The 23,337-nt window shown below is 31.6% G+C and overlaps 1 protein-coding gene across 4 annotated transcripts in view; it reads left to right on the plus strand.

Annotated features, from left to right (window-relative positions):
- The window catches only part of LOC126821837 (neurexin-3a), a 120,177-nt gene extending 97,162 nt beyond the window's left edge, over window positions 1–23,015 (plus strand). For 3 of the 4 annotated variants that reach the window (XM_050550342.1, XM_050550345.1, XM_050550343.2), the window contains 5 exons: window positions 2,914–3,015; window positions 3,687–3,795; window positions 9,446–9,515; window positions 17,557–17,732; window positions 18,371–23,015. In XM_050550342.1, the coding sequence (XP_050406299.1) occupies window positions 2,914–3,015; window positions 3,687–3,795; window positions 9,446–9,515; window positions 17,557–17,732; window positions 18,371–18,806 (893 nt within the window). In that variant the 3' untranslated portion in view covers window positions 18,807–23,015. The remainder of the gene's footprint in view (window positions 1–2,913; window positions 3,016–3,686; window positions 3,796–9,445; window positions 9,516–17,556; window positions 17,733–18,370) is intronic. The other variant, XM_050550344.1, reaches the window with a different exon arrangement.
- Window positions 23,016–23,337: the final 322 nt, after the last annotated feature.

Genomic DNA, 23,337 nt, shown 5'->3' on the forward strand with positions numbered 1-23,337 from the left:
TAGAGACAAACTGTTCTATTAATTTTATGTCTGTTTTGAATATAGTTCAAACATAGAATTTTTGTAGAGTTTGGTTGTATTTTATCCAAGATGTATTCTTATTGATGTTTATATAGCTAAGTATGGTATCTGTAATAAGTGAAGTTAAGGCTTATGAGGAAACCACTTGTTGTTACTGAAGAATTTATTCACTAGATTTGTTTGTAATCATTGAAGAAAATCTGATCAGCTGACCACTATCTATAAAAGCAAAGTAATTATGAGGATTATAGCCATTTGGCAGACGCCATTTATAGTTCCAGAAAAAAAAATCAATATGGTGGCTCACAATGTCAGGTTGTTAACTATTTGCAGTAGCTACCGTAGCGCATTACTACTCACATTTTATCGATACTCACAAACAAATAAAAATGACTTTATGTGGTTGAATTTCCAAACATTCAGATCTTTCAACCCTATTTTGGTTTTTGAGCACAAAGAAAATTAAAGACTCCCCAAAGACTTTCCTCAATAAATATTGATATGAACTTAATCATTGAACTGGTTCCTCTTATTGTAGATTGGCATTCCACCATTTTATCAGCTTTTGCAAAACATTTCAAGCCAAAAAGGTCTCTTTTGAAATAATCCACTTAAAGTCTCTTTTCGTTCTTTGAGGGATGTTTAATCCCTTGCTAACTACAATATTGTGAAAGTTTGATCTCTTAAAGAAGTATGGTTCAATTCCAATCATTATGAAATTTATAAAGATATTGTTTTTAGAACCTGCACTAAATCTTATCATCGGTCTATGAAACCCAATTTACTGCTGTACTTAAAGTCACGATAAATTGAAAATTTTGCAACATTTGTCATCCTCTGCAGATGATAATAACTGGATATGGCCATAACGGAAGTAAACCAATAATACCCAATATATGATTAAAATGTTTCTGAATATGTAATTAAATGTTAAACATACATTATGCAAGAGCTAAATCTGCCTATTGCAGGTCTTTCTTTAGGTCCGGAAATGTTATCTAAATTATTTATTAGACATTAATTAACTTATTCAGACCATAATCAACTCTCGATGGCATCGCTAGCCTGCGATATTTAGTGGACTGGAATACATTTTTTGAAAAATAATTAAACGTAAAAATGGATAATTAAAACTTTGTTTTTTTATTGTACCGACTTTAGTAATGATGAAATTTTCAGCATAATATTCTATTTACGTTATTTTTTTAAAAATATTATAGCGAGAACTGTCAACTCTTTATCTAATCTCCATAATACCCCTTTAAATGATCAATTTGATATTTTCAGAAGATGCAAATGATACACAGAAGCTTTCAAAAGTAAAACAATAGTAAAATTTCTCTGTGAAAAGTAAAATTCAGAAACTCCATAAAAAGTGCTCTCTTGCACCTGAGTCTCTTTAAAACTCAAGAATTTAATCAGAAACAACATGCACAATGTACATGTCCATGAAATGTTCTATTAAGCTTTAATGTGGGCTTACGTTTAAGATGACAGTATGAAAGTTTTTTTAAGTACTTGTCAATGCTGACATGGTAAATGTCTTTATTTCTATGACTCACACAAATTAATACTGCAGATCATGTGACATGAATTGCAGGTTTTAAATCTGCCATTTATAAATGATGAAATCTTAACGTGACCCTTTTTTCATTAAAATCGTATTTGACATAAGGCACTCACAATAATGCCTGATTTAATGAAGCGTCTGATTTATTTATTTACAAAAGAAATCAATAACATCTAAAATCATTGGTTATTGTACATTTAACATCAATCATCAAAATTGCTATTGACACTGTTACGCTAGTTGCTACAGGGAAAAGAATGAATTTAATTATCAAATTAAAAAAATAGTATTCACACAATAATGGCAAGTCGTTAACTCAGTTTAGCAGTTTGTTTTGCAAACAGTTTGAAAAATGATTTAGCAGTGACACGCACGTGAAATTTTTGAACAGTAATAAATAGTTATTATTATTCGATATGTACAACGATATTCTACATACCCCACGATCTATATATGGATAAATAAAATATCCTATACAGATCATCAGATAATCGCTGTTGAATATTAATGATATAAATGACGATTAGCTGTTCATTTGCAGATCATGCTCAGAACATTCTGAATAATCAAGCTTGAATAGATCAGATTTTCTCCAGTGAGTTAAAAAATCCAATGTTTTTGACAAATGTATGTTTTTCTCAAACTTTATTCTGCTTGCATAGTTTTCTCCTGGCTGTTGGATGAAGTAGAAGATCCAGGTAATGTGTCACCATGACAACAGATTGATGCTGCACCTTATTTGAACTTTCACCTCTTGTTTGGAATATTAATTATGTAAAAAAAAACGTTTTTTTGAATAATTGTAAGAGGAACGTGAATTGGAAATTTAATTAGATGTACTTTGAGAATTTAACAAAACGAATCTTGGGCCACGATTTAGTTTTAATTTATTGATTCACATTTGGACACAGTTATCTTTGCTTTTAATTCTTTATTCTCATGCATGGGTTTACTTAATATTTGTGGTAGTCAATAACGGACTTATGCCCAGTACACAGTCAGCTATATTATGACAAATCAGACCCTTTCTGCACCAAATACGTGTACACCATTTCACAAATCGGCTGACTTAACCATATGATGTATTTAGTATTACTGAAAATTAAATTCGTAATGGTTGGCAATCTGTAAACATATTGAGGAGGGTTTTATAGGTCTTAGAAGATAGATAGAAATATAGTCTATAATGGCTAGTAGATGTGCTGTGTAAACACCACGTTTTAATGGCTTGTAGCATGTTTTCTTCCATCATCTAGTAACTCATTGATCAGACGGTACCAGCAGGCGGACAGTGTTGTGTATTGATTATTGTATAATTTCAGGCCAACAACTTGGAGTGTTTAACAATCAAGCGTTTGTCTATGTCGGAGGCAAGAAAACAGAAGATGGTGTGATTGCTCGACCTTTTGAAGGAACTATATCTGGTAAGTCAACATCATCAATATAAATCCCCACAAGTGATGTTTTCTGTGATATGGTTTCGCCTCTGGTATAAATCTATGTGGGATATTGGTAATAGATCAATGGATGCGAATACGCTCAGGCGTATGCTAAACATACATCGTCATACCGATGGTACATGTATATTTGTGTGGGCATGAGTTATACAGATTATTGGGTGTGCTTAGACAGTCATCCACATACCAGTGGTCAAGCTGTAAGGTTTTAATTAGAATCCTAAAAAAACATACTGTCTTATGTAGAATCTTTCTACCAGCCATTCGATACAAACATATACAATGTTTCTCTACTAAATACAAGTATGTGAACTACTCAAATATAATGAGATGTAGGGGTTCAAGACATCCTGAGATATAACTATTATATATTGTGTGATATTTTGGAATTTGATATCAGGTTGATAATTCAGGATAAATGGTAGTTTCTGGGGCCATGTTAACTAGTATAGTCACCAGCCATTGTTTAAATGTAAAAGTACATTGAAAATGAAACTTTTAAATAAAATCTGAATTTAAGTTACGAAGGTTTTGTGCATATTGTATAATTTTCTATTGAATGTCTCTTATATAATTAGAAAAATTTGCTACATGTATTGTGATTGGACTATGTTAATGTTTGTTTTCTTATTTTCCAGGACTTGTTATGAATGGTATTCGTATACTGGATTTAGCAGAAGCCGATGATTCACGAATAACTAAAGAAAAAAGTGTTTATTTAGAACATAGTGGGGCTATAAGTGCAAGGTAAGTTTTAAAATTCTTTTCCAGTATATACCTTCAATTGAAAAAGCGACTTTCAGACAGTTAATCTTATTATGAAAGTTTCTTCTATTTGTTTCTAGCTTTACACAATAAAACTGGGAATACACAGACTTTTGATTTTTCTCGCTTTTTCAGATCGTGAAAGTTAATTCTTTTATGAATAGTTGGACTAGAACTGATATCCTTTCATAGTCTGATATAACAAATCTTTATCAGTGAGCTGAAAATCTGTGTAGCTGTTAGCGCTCTCGACTTCAGTCTGCAGCAATAACTGCTTTCATTTATTCCATTACTTCCAAATTCTTCAACCATAGCAAAGATCTCTCAATAAAACCTTACTTGGAATGTGTTGAACCTCTTTTATTGTATATGTTTTGTTATTAGAGACGAACATTGTCCTTTATTGACTGCTGTTAATATTAGATTTGTTACAAGAAGTAACTTGATCAGAATTTGGAGTTGTGAAAAGAATTTTCACAGACTATCTTTTCACACAGACTGAAGGCATTAAATGTTTTGGACATTTTTTCCCAAAAATTATAAGGATTTTTTTAGCTAGTGTAAAATATTGGAAGTTAGTACTCACATCCATTTTATGCATAGCAGTTGCTGGTTCGAATTTATTTATATGTCGAATATGGAAACACTTTTGTTTTCTGAGGAAAAACCCCAGAGTAACACGGCACAATAATTGTGTTAACTTCTGTCATGTTCCCATACAAATCTGGCTCAAATACATTGTCTAACTCATCTTGTGTGTTCTTGATATTACTTTGGGATGATAATATATGTTTTTGAGAAATTGTGTGCTGTATTTCTTCCTGGAACTTTACCATCATAAGCTAATGATTGGACAGTAATGCTAAGTGCATGACAAGCATAACAGATGCTGTACCAAAAATCACATTGTATGTGAAATTTCTTTTGATGAATAATGTCTATGGATAAAATGCGGAACTCTATGGTTATATTTTGTCATGATTCAAATTTGGCAACCAGTATATGATTCCTTTAAAAAGAATGATGAAACTCTGATAATTTTTCATTACCGCCCAGGTAACATTACTGCACTGTTCAAAGGCTTAGTCAACTGGCAATCTATTTTCTGTAAATACCCAATATCTTTTACAGAGCGTTTGCTAGATTTGAAAATTTAATGACATTTAAAGCATGCCCTGGGGACAAACAAGCAGACGCTATATTCTAAAATCAACCAGAATCTAAATCTGTGATATTATCCATTAAATGAAGTACCATATCTACGTGCTAAAATGACACATTTGGAAAGTTTTGGATTATGTCTGAGTGGTACGCCTATATTAGGAAATAACTTGAAGGCTAAAATCAATAGCAGACATATTAGAATTGAAGAAGAGCAGTGTGTGTAGAAATATTATATAAAATAGTTTAAATTTGGGAGCAGTAGACCATATTTGTTCAAAGAGTTCATTCTTTAGTTTTAGTAGTTTATTATTGAGCTGCTATTGAAAGTCTGTTTTACTGGATTTAGTTCTGATTATAAAGGTAAGGTTTTATGATTTTAACTGAATGACCAAAAATATAAAGGTTCTTTGAATTTTGATATCCTATTTACAAAGGCACATACATTGGTCAGCTGGTCTATCCCTTTGCTAGTTTATCAGATGTTTTCTCAACCCCATTCATTTGTTTGTTGTACAATGAATGTGTCTTTTGAAATTTTTTGATCTTTCACCTAATTTACATATTTAAATTCACTTATTGTCATTTTATGGTTTATGAATTCCCTGGAAACAACATTGGTGTTGAAGTTGAATCTCTAAAAGAAATATTGGTCCGAAATGGTTTCGTTCCCTTCAGTATTTACAAAGATATAATGAATTGAAAATATCTGAAGAGGTTTATGATTTGTTGACAAGCGAGCATGTTTGGTTGAAGTTACATCTCTAGTGTATTACTGTGATTGACAAATCATAATCATCATTTCTCATCGTGAGAGTATTTTCATCAGATTATTATCACATCCCTCGGGTGTTTGTGTTTACCACCTAGCAAAGTCTATCTTAAGCCTTTAAAGACGTTTTAATAAGTGCAACTTGTTCCCTTGCCATGGTCAGATTCTTTCAATAATTGAACATAAAACTGTAGAATTGAATCTTGCTTGCTCTATGGATATGGATGTGAAAAACAACTATTCTTCTTTGCTTTCCTACATGTTATGGGTAATTGGAGTATTACACTATCAAAATATTGTTTTTTTACACAAAATATTTTCGTGTAGTAAAGTCTATTTTTTGATATTATGACCTTATAACTGATCAAGGTGATAAAAGAAATATTGAAAAGAAAATATTCATTGCTGTTATAAAACTAACATTTTTTTTTATATATCCAATCCAAATTTTGTAATCTTCAAGAAAGAATTTGAGTATAGAAAATTCAATTTACGCAGTGAGAGCTATAATTCCCAACATCTAATAAAAGTTTTCGTCACATTTCATGTAATATGCATGATGATGAAATCAAATCAGAGCAGAAGCTCTATATAATAATCCTCAACTAAAGATGAAATTCTAGATCCACTTCAGACAAAACCCACACAAAATGGTGTCAATGATTTCCCTTGTCAGGAAAGAAGATCAATTTTTCTTTTAGAACTGTCATGTTGACTTTTATCAATGTTAGTGAGTGTACTTGTACTCTGTAACCGTTGAACGTATCAATAATTAATATTCAAAATCATTCTCCTTCCATGAGCACACAGAGAATTTAAAGCTCATTGCGTTATTTGCATTTATTCTAAAATAATCATTGTGCCACTCCCCCCCCCCCCCCCACGGTACTGAGGCTCTGTCCCTATATCCACCACTACAATGATTGCCCTTTTTGTTGAGAAAGAAGCAAGTGTCAAAATTTTAAGCTAAAATGAAATTCAGATTAGTAAAAAATTCACTTTAAATTTACTTATTTTTTAAATAGAATTTGGCCCATCACTAATGGAAATAACTCATCAGATAAGCCAAATTCATCATTTAATTTTGACAGAAATCAAAGAGGTTTTAGCTGTTTAAGGATATTCCTTACAGTGATATGAGTTTTCACCTTAGATACATGTATTTCCTTTAAAGGCTCAATACCACTCTTGTTGGGGGGGTTGGATGGCTGGATGGTTAGCGTGCGCGCGCTGTATCATAAAGTCTGTCATTGAGTCGACTGGCGTGGTTTCAAATCCCCGGTTGTACGTGGCAAGGAGTAGGGTCGCCTGTCCAACCTCGTGGGTTTTCTTCGGGTCCTCCGGTTTCCTCCCACTGCTAACGACCCCTACGCGCAAGCGAATTATGTAAATAAAATTAAACCATACTTTAGTCCCGAAATGACCTAGTTTGTGTCGAGTGGACGTTAAACCCCATTTCTCTCTCTCTCTCTCCACTCTTGTTGTAACTGAATAATATGTCCCTATCTTTATTCTGGTCAACAAATTGTACTATTTTACAGTATTCCAATTAATTGATGATACAAATTTCATCTTAACAAACCTAATTTAAAAAATTGGAAAAATTCAACTAAATGATTTGAAAAGCCTAACGTAAACCTTTTCAAATGTGACTTGGATTTAAAAATATTTTTGAACCCTCTGGACAAGTAAAATAGGATGTAATGGATAATTTACACTTAAACATCTAATAATAAGGCTAATATTTATTTACTGGAGCTGTCAAGCCAGCAAGAGTGTTATTGTCCCTTTAAACTTTTTTTGGGGTGATGGTGGGATGTGTTACAGTGGTGATATGAGTAAATGAATAAATTGAGTAATTTACAAGCACCCACCCCCCACATTCTTTTTTCCCCCAAATCATTTAGTAAGAAACTGACTGAAATTCATATTAGAATATTTTCTGTATCAATATGTGTTAACTGTTACAGAAAAGTTAAGAATCGAGGGAATGCATACAAGTTTACAATGCAGCTTATACAATATGCCTGGATATTTTTAGCTCAATGTTTTTTATCTTTAAGATGAGATGTATGTACAGTATAACTAATCAATATAGATATTAAACATAAATAATTTAACAGTAATATAGATTATTATAAAAGTTTATCTGTTGATAGATCTACTCGTTACTTAACTATATCTGCCACTGTATGTTTATATTGATCAGATAGTCACAGCAACCCACACAGCTTCCGTCCTTCGATCTAATAGAGATCACTTTATTGTGTGGGCCCCATGTATTTTCGTTTGAGGAAGTAATTTCTGTTTTAATCCACTAGCATGCAGTAGAGATCATTAAAGGTTACCACGATGTGTAAACCTGATAAATTAATTTCAGATTAGATTTCATACACATATTGGCTTTGAAAACAACAAGTTTCCGAGTCACTAAATTTCAAAAGGTCGTGACATTTATATTTTTTTGGTTCCTGTGTGAAGCGCTGTAAACGTTGATGGTTGTTTATTAGATTGTTAAAACACAGTGGCATATATAAGACAGATCACAATGAATATCTTTTCAATAATGTGGTAAAAATTTGCAAGTCAAATGGAAATGGATGTGTGTAGACCATGGAATGGAAAAAAAACCAAATGGGATTGATCATGTTGTCAAATTCTACATCTTTGTTATAAATTTAAGATTTATAATTCATCTCATAAAGTTTAATAGTGTTTATCAAAATGCTTGGTTGATGCTTTGAAGGTGTAAAAAGACACATCCCAGTGAAAGGATAAATATGTAATTGTCACATGACGGAGAAAAATCAATAATAACACTAAGTTTTTCCTGTAGGATTGTTGCTTTTCTTATTCACAACATGTACATTCCATGCATCACCATTATATCTTTAAAGGTTGTGATGCTTAAACTTCTAATTTTTTCTCCTTCAGTATTTGAAACCAATGCTCTAAATGTTCTTAGGAGTTGCTGTTACAAAAGATAGATTTAATTGAATTCAGAAGTTTTCTTTATTTAACTTTGTGAGATCTGCACAGTTTAAATAATCTATGAATTGTCTAGATCTGCTTAATGTGTTTTAATCACAATCGTTGTTCTTGAAGAGGTAATTAAATAGAATTGCAGGAAACCTGTTGATGAAAGTTTGTGTGTGGGGGGGGGGGATTCTCAAGAATTTTATTTTTGCCTTTGACTATAAATAATTCTAATTTGGGCTCTGTATTTGCCTTTGACTATAAAAGATTCTAATTTGGACCACTATATTTATTTTGTTTCTATGTGTTATGAATTTTGGTGGTGATATCAATTGTGATTTATTTGTCTGGAACTATAACTAGTTTTAACTTAATGCAAGGCATTTAATGGATTTATTTTAGGTTGAATTAATTATATTGAATTATGTTTAATAGATAAAAAATAGTGGAAAATGATTATAAATGTCATGCATCTTTATTTTTTTCATGATATACAGTAACAGAGCCATAGTATATGACTGAATATACAAGGCCTCTGACACAAGGGTTTTTAACTCTAACCAATTGGCATTGGTGGACCAAACATTGGTCTGCTGTTTGAATAAGTCTGTATGGATTATTTGATCTAAAAGCATGTATAAACCATCTGAGGTGAGAGGATAACATGGCACAAATATTGCATATCTTTCAATGTATTTATATAATTTTTATTTTATTTTCCAGAAAAAAGATAACCAAAGAAATCTTGCCCAATAAAGACGTTACCGAGATGCAGTCGACTATGGGATTAAGGGTATGTATAATACTTGAATATTTCTCAGGTTTTTATAAGAAAGGAGTAATAATACCTTTGCTTTAGACAAAAAGGTATTTGGGACTAAGTTCAGATCAAGATGAATATTGAGAACCACCTTGTTTCGGTTATTGGCAATTCAAAAAATAGTTAATGGTGATTCTACTGACGATCACCAACAAAATTTCAGCGTTATTCACTTACCAGTAACTTGATGAAGATCCTCAATGACTGACCAATCCCTGTTCCGTATTTTCAGCATGTGCGTGAAAGAGTTGACAATCTTGTGTCAGCAAGTCTGAAAATAAGCCACCATTACAAAAAATGTCGGCACAAATTAAGGCTTTGTGAGGCTCAAATCCACAGCCATCTGTCATTTTTTCTAGCAACGATTTGCTTTTATCAGTATTTTTAATGATATTTTTAATACATGTTTTCTATAAAGTTCAAATGTCGGGTACTATACTGTAGTTCATTAGTGTCTGACAGTTTGCCAGGTTCGACTATAATTATTATTCCCAGCATGTTATCCGCATTAGATAGAAACAAATCCATATTTTCTTTCTATTCAAATTTGGAATCCAGTCCAATGCTATACCATATGAATAAAATATATACAGTACCCTGAATTTCAAGATAACAAATATCAACACTCTAACACAAATGTAGATAAAAGAGACCAGAATCACATGCAAAGTTATCAAAACATGCCCTGAAGTCATGTTGTACTAGTGTTTGCAAACAAAGCAAAAGGGAAGAAAATATATTTCTGTGAAATCCCTCATCAGAAATTGTTGTTTTTGTTGTTTGTACAGTAATAGAATCCAAGATATGTTACTGCTGGTACTCCCCCGCTCCCCCTTTAAGATTAAGTGTTCAAATTTTAAAAAGAGATAATATCTCCCTAAACCAGAAATACAGTAATGTTTAGAATGTGGCTCAGGACTTGAAATGATTGTATGATACATATATCACCTTCTGAACCATTCTGATTTTCAAAATTGATGTATAGAACTGTAGATCTCCTTTCCATATTTGTTAAAAGCCAGTATAGTAACAAAAGGAGTAATTGATTGGAACTTATGTACAAAGTGATATGAAACTGTTTTTTTACTTCCTATATTTATTGACAAACAAACTATATGTTCCTTTGCAATCAATAACCAGCACGGAATCATGTTAGTGTTTGATTGGATTATTCCTGCTAATTCTATAGTGCTAGAGTTTGTCTGTCTAATTGTTATAGTGTATTTAGATAGAGAGATTGTTCCATCAATAACCACTCTGCTCAATAAACTCTGAAGACCAGTGGAACACTTCATGGCTAGATGATGCTATCTAGTGAAAATCCAATATAAAATGATGTATCTGAAGCGTCAAAAATGATCAATGACCTACTGGTTGAAGTTATTAGTAATATCATATTATAATATCTAGTTTATACAAATAGGAAATAGAAAATTGGTCCATGATTAGAAATAGCAAAATTCATCAATGTCATGAATATCGTGTTGTGTTAGTGCAACCAGTATTTGGTTATTATTCATAATCCACGTTAAATTGAAATATACAAAAAAAGGACATGACACGATTTTGAATAATGTAGATGAAGACATTGTTGATTAGATTTGTTATACTGAATTTTTACATTTTTTTTTTTATTTCATAAATAGAATTCTCGATTCTCGGGTAACAAAACTCCCAAAAGATGCCCCCACTCCCGCCCCGCAAATATACATTAATATAACATCCAGAAGACAAAAGTTTATCCAATCAATATTGTTTCACGGTCATGAATTTTTTGAAAACCACCTTGAAATTGCCATCATTCCTCATTGAAGCTCCAGACACTGGTGTGATCATCAGATCATGTTAAGATTTTTGTGCATTGTTTACATTGGTGAAATGAAGTAGCCCCTGTTGACTTCGCAGAATCATGTTTACATTTAGAGGCTGAAATTATTACTTCCTTTTGAAATTAATATACTGGTACATTGTTTAGGTTTGTGAAATGATTATTCTGGTATCAGACCCCTGCTTGATGATGACAATCATTGGTATATTGTTAGCTTTGATATTGATGATGATGATGAAAGAATCACATCATGGTTGTCATTGTTACTTGTGATAATGATAATAATATAGTTACATAACACCAGTTCTTGTTATTGATTAAATAAACTTATCATTTACTTTCTCTCTTTATGAAACACCAAAAAAACTTGTTGCACTAATGAATATGTTAGTATGAATTATTCAGAGGGAGTCTGATAGTTCCACGGCCACACACTCATTAGAATCACATCTAATCAATATACTTTCTTGTCTTAATTAAATTTTGACTTGTTTTATTCCTCTATAAACTATTGATTACTTATTCCACTTAAAGAGGCTTGTTTACTTTGGCAACTTTACGAATTTGGGTATTTTTTAAGGATATGGCTACACTGTTGAATCGAAATTAGTGAATTCATTGTATATTCTGTGCCTATTCTGAATTCAGTGAATCAGTCTATTTCTGACATTTAAATTGTTTAAAAGAAAAAAGACAACTTGTATAGAATCTGCACAGTCCTAATGTATTTTGTGTTGTTCAAAGAAGGATTGTTTGGAATTTTGAAAGTGAGTTATGTTGATTTTTACTATGACATGATATACAGATGTAACTTTTTATACGCCCACATTGAAATGTGGTCGTATATTGTCAACCCCGTCCGATTGACTTTAAATTTATACACAGTGTTTAAGGTGATGAGACGAAGAAGCCTATTGATTTTCAGCGATTTCCGATAATTACTGCCAGAGTTACAGCCCTTGATCACTTAAAAAAATCTAAAATCTTGTGGACGCTCTAGAAGTCAAAGTTAATATCCGATTGACTTTAAATTTATACACAGTGTTTAAGATCATGAGACGAAGAAGCCTATTGATTTTCAACGATTTCCGATAATTACTGCCAGAGTTATGGCCCTTGATCACTTCAAAGAATCTTGTGGATGCTCTAGAGGTCAAAGTTAATATCCGATTGACTTTGGATTTATACACAGTGTTTAAGGTCATGAGGCAAAGAATTCTATTGATTTTCAGCGATTTCTGATAATTACTGCCAAAGTTATGGCCCTTGATCACTTTGAAAAATCTTGTGACGCTCTAGAGGCTAAAGTTATCATCCGATTGACTTCTGATTGATAATTACTTCATGAGTTGTTACTCTTAATCAGATTTTAGTGTATTATAAATGTTTCATTACCAAAAAAAGTAAAAATATGCGAAAACACTTGTTGACTGCCCGGACGATTTAGCTGCTGTGGGCGTATGTTTCGTTGCCTGGCAACCTATCTTTAAATTTCTTAGTATAACGGTATCCTTGCCTCTTTAAAAACTCTATTTTATGAGCTGGAGTTTTGTTTATTAAAGACAGTTAGTTTAAAAGTTATGTGGAGATCCTTGATTTGATCAGTGTTCTCCGAACTGGGTAAACAGTGATTAGGATTGTTTTTTTTATCAGATTTTATTCACTGCACTGGTTGAAATAAGTGGAAAATGTTCATATTTTTTGTATGGATTCATTTTATCTTTAGCTTCACTAATTAGATTGTGTATAGAATGTATTTAACTTTTATCTACACAGAAACACAATAACATTCTCTTCATGATTTTTTGTATGTTTTTAGAAGATAAAAGAGTCAGACGTGAAGTATAATGGGATTTCACGGAATATAAGCTCTGTGCTGGATTTAAGTCCAAAACACTTTCGTCACTTATTGAATAAGGTAGCTAGGATTAAGAAACGGCGTCACGTCTTGGAAAACAAACGCAGACATCGGCTTGAGTTAAATTTAGTTCACGCTATCAGTGACCAAATAATTCTTAAACCAACGTCAATACCTAACATCAGGATGAGAAAAACAGAATTAGTAAAGACAAAAAGTACTCGACAAATCTCTAAGGATAAAGATGTGAAGGAGTATTTGCATACCAGGCACAGAATTCAGCCTGGTACAAAAGCCATTATTCATAATCATTTAGCCAAATATGGATACAATTCTCATTGTGCTTATGATGTTGTTCATGAAGATCCAAAAGATTTGGCCAAATTAGGGAAAATGGACAGACATGAATTTGCTGGGGAACTGGAAAACCGTATTGAAAATTTGAACATTCCCCATGGTGAAGAAATAAATAAGAATGCTGTGGCCAGTAGTAGAACATATTTCAAGGAGACAATGGAACCATCTGATGTTGTGGAAGGAAGTGGGGGTGATGCTGGTGATGATGATACAAAGGATACAGATGATGAACAGGTACCAGAGGGTAAATATGACTATGGCTTATTGAAACCTGATGAGGACACTGAAAGTAATTCTGTAGAACTATGGAACACTGAGGATGAATTTCCTGATTATGAAAGTCAGAGCAACATAGGAGTTCATGAAAGTGAAGAAGAAGGGGAAGAAATATTGGCACCAACCTTTTTCCCCCTGAGACAAGAATCTGATTCAACAGTTGACTGGTTTTTGGAAAACTTTCCTACGACCTCCATATATTCTGTGTTTGAAGGCTCATCACAGTCGTTTCTCCTGGTATTTTTCATGTTATATTATTATAGGCTGCTGTGGAAAAAGGGAATTTTTTATAATGTTATTTTCAACATTTCATTGAAATATGGTTGATTTTTCTAATTTCACCCGATTTAAAATACATCGAATAATCCGATTTAGGGACTGTCGCAAAATTTTAAAACTAATATCCAAACTAATAACCTGTGGAACTGGGTGGATGTTTTAAATGACACTGCAGATAGAAAATGATAAATTAAATGTTGGTTATTATTGAATCATGAACAGAAATATGTTTTAATTTTCTTACTACATTGGCGTGAATGGGTCGAGATCTATCCATGGATAATTTTGCGACGTTCCCTTACCCTATAAATGTTGAAAATAATAAGCCTTTGCATGTCTGCTAAAATATATTATATATTTAACTGTTCTACCATTTAAAGGGTTTTTAAAACATTACTTGTAAGTCCCACTCATTTTATTGTATCAAACAAATGCTTGCAAACAGTTTACAAATTTGTCATTTAAGAAGTGCATGACTAAAATAATGTGGCTGTATCATAATTCGATAATAAGTTTTCACCATCAGTACAAACATGCTCACTGAGTTGTTTATAAATGTATAAATGGATGAATTATTAAATTACATTACGTGTGTGCAATACAGAGCATATCTATGTGAGTGAACACTTATTATGAGACCTCTAGCTCTTTCATCTTTTTTATAGATATAGATTAAACGCGCATTATTCTGATTAATGTGTAATAATTACGTCAAGTCACGATCTTTGCAATTCTTTGATGTTACAAAGCAAATAATTATTACTTATTTTAAACAATCCAAATTGCATGTGTTTTTAGAAGCCAACTACAAATTTTACAAATGCATGTTACCCTTTAATTATATGACATAATTGTAAAATATAATTAAAATTTCCCTTAATCCACAGTAGCAAATATTGGAATGATTATTTTTTTTATCTCGATGTAATAGATACAGCATGTTTTCAGTACTTAATAAAGAGGATTGTTCCAATTTGTCAGAAATTTGAATTAAGAGTAAATGGAACATCCCTCTTGAATTTAGTAATTTAGAAAACTTTTTCTATTATATAAGCATTGATTGCTATTGATGGGCATGCTTGTCTTGATAAATATATTATACATAAACCTATATATTTATATTATATATATATATATATATTAGACAAAAATTATCATTGATATAATATATTAACCCTGATAATAAGATGCTGTATCTAGTTGGTTTATTTTACTGTTCAATTTATTAATAAGGGCACACCAATTTGTATTTTTGTTCTTCGCGAACACCTTTTAGAAATTCTGTCTCCAATTTCTTTAGGAAAAAAATATAATTTAAAAACAAACAGTATTTTAGATGTTCTTCCGAAAAGCTTTTGGTTCCAAATATTTACGTTTTGAAAATTTAACAAAACATCGCATCCAAAGAATTGAGTGGCTATTTAATGACCTGAAGAAATAAAAATATATTGGTTTGACCTAACATTAAAGGCCAGGATTACTCTTAAAGGACAATATTGGTTAAACACGTTCCAAATATTATTTTATCACAGAGATCTTTGCTACTATAGATGCGTAATCAATGCTTCAACAATCGTAAGTGACGAACGCAAAAGGAAAACACGAGTTATCCCTCTATATAACTGACTGAAGTGACGAGTGATAACAGATACATGGCCAAATTTCTGCTCACTGATATTGTCCTTTAACTATTTTCCTCTGTCTCAATTTTGTCAATTTCAGGAAATATTGTTATATTTAGTATATATCCGATTATGGTATTTGGCCGTACCGGGTTACAAAAATATAAAGATCCAGTCACCAGATCGTGAATTAACCCATTTTACAGATCTAATTCAATGTGGGCCTAATGTACCATTAACCATGGTCTGGAAGTCAAGAAACATTTTCTGTGCAAGTTTATTTGTGAAAAAAATCACTATCTCTGGATTTCAAGATTTTAAAATCATAATAATTTCTAGAATCTAGAGTCTGTGTAGTGGTACCATGGTTATAAAAATATTAGCATTTATGAATCTATAGTCATGAGACATCATCTTATTTCATAGGTAGAGGATAACTTATATTATTTCAAGAATTATTATACATGTCACCATAGATCTGTCTTACTGAACTATTTGCTATGTGTTGTGTGCAGTGATTGAAGAGTATGCTTATCCATGCTAAAATAGCTGACAGTTCTGTAATTAATTAAATGAATGTTTGATTCTCATGTTCCACACTTTTAAATTTTCAAGCCCTTAGATTTCAGTAGATAATTTTTGTTGGATCTTAAATGTTAGTCAATAAGCTGAATCTGAAGGCTTGAAATTATAAATGTAAATTGATTTTAGACCTACAGCTTGGCAAATTAATCGTATGAAGATAATAAAATGAAGAAATATTTATGTTTTTTACTTGAGATTTTGGATAAAAAAAAACGTTTTTATACGAAGGTCACATTGAAGGGTCTTACTAATATATTGCAAGCAGATTAGAAAATGGAGTCTTTAAGTTTTAGGGGCTCCTTTTGCTTAGTGGGCTTAGAAACAGCTGCCTGCTACAATACAATATGATTAAAATTTGATGTTATATTTGTTTACATTTTGGGTTTGTTTTTTTCAGATTATCATGTCATTAACATCTAAAAACATATTTAAGAAAAGCACAATAATTCTGAACCTTTTGACCTTAAATCAAATATTACCTTTGCCTTTATCCAATGAAATATCTTGATAATCAAAGCCTTTTAAAAGATTTCATTGAATTTTCTGCATCATAGGTTTTGATAGGTAGGTTAATCTAAAATTAACCAATCACATTCTGCACATTATGGAATGCTTCCTACAAAGTGAAGTAAATAAACGAAAAATTAAAACAAACAAATATTTTTTTATAATTTTAATTAGATTGCCTTCCAGTACAAGTAGCTGCGTTAAATGACCCCTTGCTTTTAATATTTGGGTTGGGGTTTTTTCTTGATGAATTTATTTTTATGCATGAATTTAGATTTAACTGTAATTTTGTTGTAAAAGTGAGAATAATCAAATTATTTTGGTATTGTAAATATAGTTGGTTTTGGAAAGAGCTATATAAAAAGTCTAGCTGTGTGTAGTCTGCTAGCAGTTCAAGCATCTTGTCATAATGAAAGTTGATTGGTGTAGAATAATTGATTTTACGTCTGTATCAAAGCTTAATGTAACAATTTGATTCAAGATGGCCTAGCTCATTTGTTGTTACTATATATATAGGGTTTATAATTCCAAGTAATTGAATTGTTTATGAAATATTTTAAGGTAGTTAAACACTGTGTATCATGAATATTTGAATTATAAAATTTTCTATAACCTTATTTGTTTTATGAAATTTAGAGAACCAGATTTATTCTGATTCTCTTTGAATGAAAAATAGATACCAAGTTTTTGATTTTATTTCAGCAGACAACGCCTAAATTGGGTGTTACCGATGATATTATTTTCTCCGGTGCTGGGGCTGGTTGTCATAGTGATGATGAAGATGATTGTACATCAGTTGGTTCAGGTATAGAAGATGACATCATCACACCTACCGTTATTATAAAAACAACACCACACCCTCCCACTACAACACCAAGGTATGTCAATATTTTGTTTGATCACAAGTTTATACTCAAATTTTTTTATACCTCTCTCGTATCTCATAGTCCTTTTATGTTTTATTTTGATAAATGGTATTCTCCATTACTTTTATTCTTGACTGATCACAATTTAAGATCATAAATTATGGAATATACAGTTTTGCCACAGAGGTTTTTAACTCGACTAGTTTGCTCTGTGACTGAAACCTTAATGGCAAAAATTAGTACTTATGTCCTGTTTCACAAAAAACTCATGAAGATACATATACATAAGTACAATGTAGTTATATAGTAAACTGTTTAATTTATCTGTATGGTTGGTAAGTTTTTTGAAACAAGATATAGAAATGGTTACAAGGAATAAGTTGTTCATGATGAAAGGCTTATAATTAGGGGGGGTGACACTGCTTTGTTTTGGTTGAAAATAAAGCACAGAAATATATGAAATAAATAGTATAAAGAAAGCTATGTGAATTCCTGAAAAACTAGATGTTGGTCTACCCTGTCTCAAGCATGGTCCCTGTAACCAATTACAGCTGAAATAAGCTATATTGAGGAACTGAATTTCAGAAGCCAAAACTTGCACACATGTACATGATCATAGTCATTGGTATATTTTTGTATATTTTTTTCAGACCACGTAAAAGACCTATAACATGTGTGGAACCTGACTGTAATTCACGTACTAAAGGAAATGGTGATATATTTGGACCAACACCTGATCCTGGTTATACTGATTATAGAGGTGTTACTCCCGTGTATGGCATGCCAAATAGTTTAACACCTACAGGAGAAACCAGCAAGGAATCAGTTGGGTCTGGAATTGGTGCCACTTTGAATATTGGTCTCATAATTGGTATTGCAGCAGGAGTGCTGGTAGCTCTGCTTATTCTTATCTTCGCTTTATATAAGTTTCGAACCCGTTCAGAAGGGACATACAAAGTGGATGAAAGTCAAAATTTTTCCTATTTAGAATCCAAGAAACAACAGGGTAATGGGGCGTTGCTAGGTGCTAATGAGAACAATAAACGTGGTGGCAAGAAAAAAGATGTTAAGGAATGGTACGTCTGAACAATGGCTGATAAATTATTCTTTTTGTTTGTGGTTCGGTTGCTTGTTGAATTGATTGTCATTACAAAGGTATTTTCTGCAGGAAATCCTTTCAGTGAAATTGGAACTCTAGACGTTGTAATTAAAAGATAAAAAATTACACGAAAAGATACTTTTTACAGATAATAGATGGTGACAGACCAGACAGCCATTAGGCGGCCATGTTGTAATTGTGTACATGATAATGTGTGTTAAACGGTGAGATGAACTACTTCCATCGAGACCCAGATTTTTTCTGCTAGCTCAAACAGTGCAGAGATGATTTAAAGAGATAAAAATCTTATATGCACAAACTAGATCATTGCGGTTCCATTATTTTACTTTCATTGTGCTTTATATATTGGCTTCAAATGAAATTAAGGTTTTTCATCAAAGTCAGTAATTGACCAAATAATACTTTTCTTATGATAATCTAAATAATCTTATTGACCAAGTTTAAATACATGATGATTTTATGTCTAAGTTGTTAAAAATTGAATTGTATATTATTTTTGCATGGTGACTAAATAAGATATTATTCCACGTACTTAATTTTTCTCAGGTATACAATGTATATTCCTTTGTTTTTTTTGTCTACTTAATTTTGTTGTTTTTTGTTTAGTCGAATGAGTGCTGACTTTTTATTTTTCACACCGTAACGATATTTCATTAATATTAACATGTACTTACTTATTTCATTAAATAAAACTATAGTTCCTGTTCTACACAAAATAAAATTATTGTCCCCCGCTTTTCAAAGAAAGCAGGGGACTATTAAAATGGGTTTGTCTGTCTGTCTGTCGGTCGGTCCGTCCGTCTGTCCGTCACACTTTTTGGGACACAATAACTCTCCTTCTAATTAACCTAGAATGTTCAAACTTGGTGTAGGTGTTTATTAGGTCAATGCCTTGATGGAGTTCGAAGATGAGCATTTTCTGCTTAGGGTAAGCAGAGATAAGCAATTTGATTGGTTGATGCTTTGGGACACGATAACTTTAGTTCTAATTAAGTGAGAGTGATGAAACTTGGAGTATAGTTTCATTACATCAATACCTTGACTAAGTTCGATAATGAGCATTTTCTGCTCAGGGTAAGCAGAGCAATAAGCAATTTGATTGGCCGAGACTTTGGAACACAATAACTCTCCTTCTAATTGAGCTAAAATGTTCAAACATGGTGTAGGTGTTTATGAGGTCAATGCCTCGATAGATTGCGAAGGTGAGCATTTTCTGCTTATGTTAAGTAGAGATAAGCAATTTGATTGGTTGATGCTTTGGGACATGATAACTTTAGTTCTGATTAAGTGAGAGTGATGAAACTTGGTGTATAATTCATTACATCAATACCTTGACTAAGTTCGATGATGAGTATTGTCTGCTTCGGCTAAGGAGCAATAAGCATTTTGATTGGTCAAGACCTTGGAACATAACAACCCTGCTTCTAATTGAGGTAGACTATTTAAACTTTATGTAGATCTTCGTCTTGATTTGAGTTCAATGATTAACATATCGAGCTAAAGCTAAGCAGAGATAAGCAATTTCTTTGGTCGATGCTTTGGGACAAGATAACTTTGATTCTATCTGATAGAGAGTGATGAAACTTAGTGTATAGTTGATAATCAGTTTGATTGCTCGATTAATTAATATGTGTCATCTATTTATTTGGGGATTTTAATTAAGAAACAAAAATGCCAAATGCTCTCAGCTTGGATTCAGTTGGATTAAAAGGGGTCCCATCAAAAATTGTTGCGAAGATTTTAGGTGAGGGTGGCTAGCTTTGATCATTTCTTTTGCAGAAAATGCCAGATGTCAACAAATTTTCAATTCATCATATCTTTGTAAATGCAGAACAGAAAAAACATTTTTTAAACTGATACTTCTTTTACAAATCCAACTTTTACAATATCGTAGTTTGCAGACAACCCTCATATGACAATCATAGACTTTAAAAACAGACTATCATAGACTTTTAAGAAAATGTTTAAAATTATTGCTCAGAATATTCCAGGACCAGAAACTCTTCGTCATGAAATGGTTTTCATGTTAACCCAAATGATATTAACTTTATTAAAAAGTATTGTTATTGTTTTGTTCTATAGGTAGGTAATTCTATGTATATGATACATGTACTAATATTGTTAATTCTGAATATTATATAGTTAATAAGTTAAAGTCATATATTGAATTCTTAGCATTAGCGCTATACATAGATTGTTTTTGTTATATTTTCAATGTGGATATATTATAATCACCTTATTATATAGACATGTTACATCCATTTCTTACATTGTATTTCTTACTGATTGTTTTAGAATTAAAATTGAAAAAGCCTTTGTACGGTAGGTAACGAATGTACAATAAAGCTTCTGTTTGTTGCTACGCAATTTATATAATTTTTAATTTTTTTTAAACATTTTAAAAGTGTTTTAATTTGAAATGTTATTTCTTTTTATTTTAAACATAAAGTGTTTTCATTGAAACTTAATTGTTTTTATTTGAAATGTTATGTTCTTATATTAAACATGAGTTTTGACTCTTTTAACTGAAAAATTTCCAAATAATCAAAATCACATGATATTTTAAACCGGAAACATAAATGTTCAATGTCTTCAATGAAAACTGTAAAGAAATTAGTAATCTATACATATGTATTTGTGACTGTTGTTTGTGTGTCTGTTTGGGGTTGGCAGCCACATTAGGGCTGACCTGAGGCTTAAATTTGAGTCAGGGAGTGACATAGGCCTGTCAGCGTTGTGCTGCCACTTCTGGTTTAGGAGATGTACAACTTCTGATTCTGGGCTCCACCTGTGTGATCAAGCGGTAGTTAATAATAATTAAAAGTAATTGAAGGATGAAAGTGTGGAATATTAATTAAGAACTAGCTCTAATTAGAACAACGGGTATATATCATAGAATATTCCAATAATTAACTTGTGTCATTAGTAAGAAAAAACTAGATATAAAGTGCTTATAGTAAAATGTATATATTTCTAATGTTGTACTGGCAAAATGCTTTTATGCTAGTTCATACACTGTATGCCTATAAATAATGGGAAATCTCCTATTTTATATAGATCTATTTTATTAGCTGTGATAGTTGTGAATTAATAAAATTATTGTAAATAAAAGTAAAACTCTTTATCATTATTAAACCTTAAAGAATTATCATTTTCTTAGATTCTCAGTATTGAATAGTTATTCATGCATTATGTAAGATTTAGATACAGAGCTGACAGTTCTCTTTATAAAATTTTTAAAAAGTAGATAATGAAAAGTGTATATGTTGAAAATTTCAATCAAATTACTTCATTCTGAGCAGAGTTATGGTTGTTTGATGAACAGTGTAGTCTCAATTGCCATTGCCACCGTTACAATAATAAACAAAATATTGATTATCCAATTTTTAATTAAATTATTAACATGCAATTGTTTTTAAATCCGTTGAAAATCAAAACCATCCGATGGTCTAGATAGTTGAATATGAGCTTGGCATGTGAATAAATGTCTTGATTATTGATTTATATAACATTTGAGGCCAAATGAAAGATTTGCATTAGGCAGTTACCTCTCACATAATGCATCTTTAATTATATTCTTATAATTCTTAATTTCATTCCTCATTAAATGTTATAGGTGAGAGCTTTCTTTGGTAATTAGTATTAAGAATAAAGATAGATTCTAATATAAATTTGATCAAATTTGGAACCTCACATTGTTCATTTAGTTTACATTCTCATATAAATGTTAAAAAGAAGAGAAATGGGGTTTAACATCCTACTTTTCTGCACCAATTGGGATAATGAAGAGGGCAAATTTCAAACATTATACTATCCATTTTGTTTTGTTTTCCTTAATAGTGTTTACAAATAAGTAATCTGTTCATTTCAATTGCATACTGGTAATAGAGAGATCTTAGAGAAAATTTAATTTTGAAAAGAAATCATATTTTGTTGGTTTCTGCTACTAATGGTATTGTTAATACATGTATTATATTATTTGTGTTTATTGATGTATATTTTGTATATGTTTGTTTATTATGTAGAATGTGTATCTCAGTATTTTGACAGTAATGGTTAAACCTCACATATTGTATATTTCACAACAACTTTATATATATTAGTTAATCTTTATGTTATGTATGTTTTTGTATCATACATATCGTTCCAACAGTAAAAAGTTTTTTTTATATATATATTTGGATTTTGTTTTTTTGTGTTGTATAAATCCTATATGAAAAGCAGACATGTTAGATGTGGGGTTCTCGGCTACAAATTCCATTACTGAGACTGTTGTCTAGGATGGTGGTTTCTTCAAATGTCAGGGTATTGCAACATACCTTGACTGCATTAGTCATCATCAATTGAAAAGTGTTTGTCTTCGTTCACTTCCATTTTGCTTATTTATAAAGTCCCATGGAAGCGATTTCCGCCAGTTGTAAGAGTGCTCATGTCGACGGCAACTAGTTGCTTCTAGTTGAAGCAAATTGTAGAAAGTTAAAGATGGACAACTGACTG

Source organism: Patella vulgata, chromosome 5 (assembly GCF_932274485.2).
Source record: "Patella vulgata chromosome 5, xgPatVulg1.2, whole genome shotgun sequence".
Taxonomy (NCBI): domain Eukaryota; kingdom Metazoa; phylum Mollusca; class Gastropoda; family Patellidae; genus Patella; species Patella vulgata.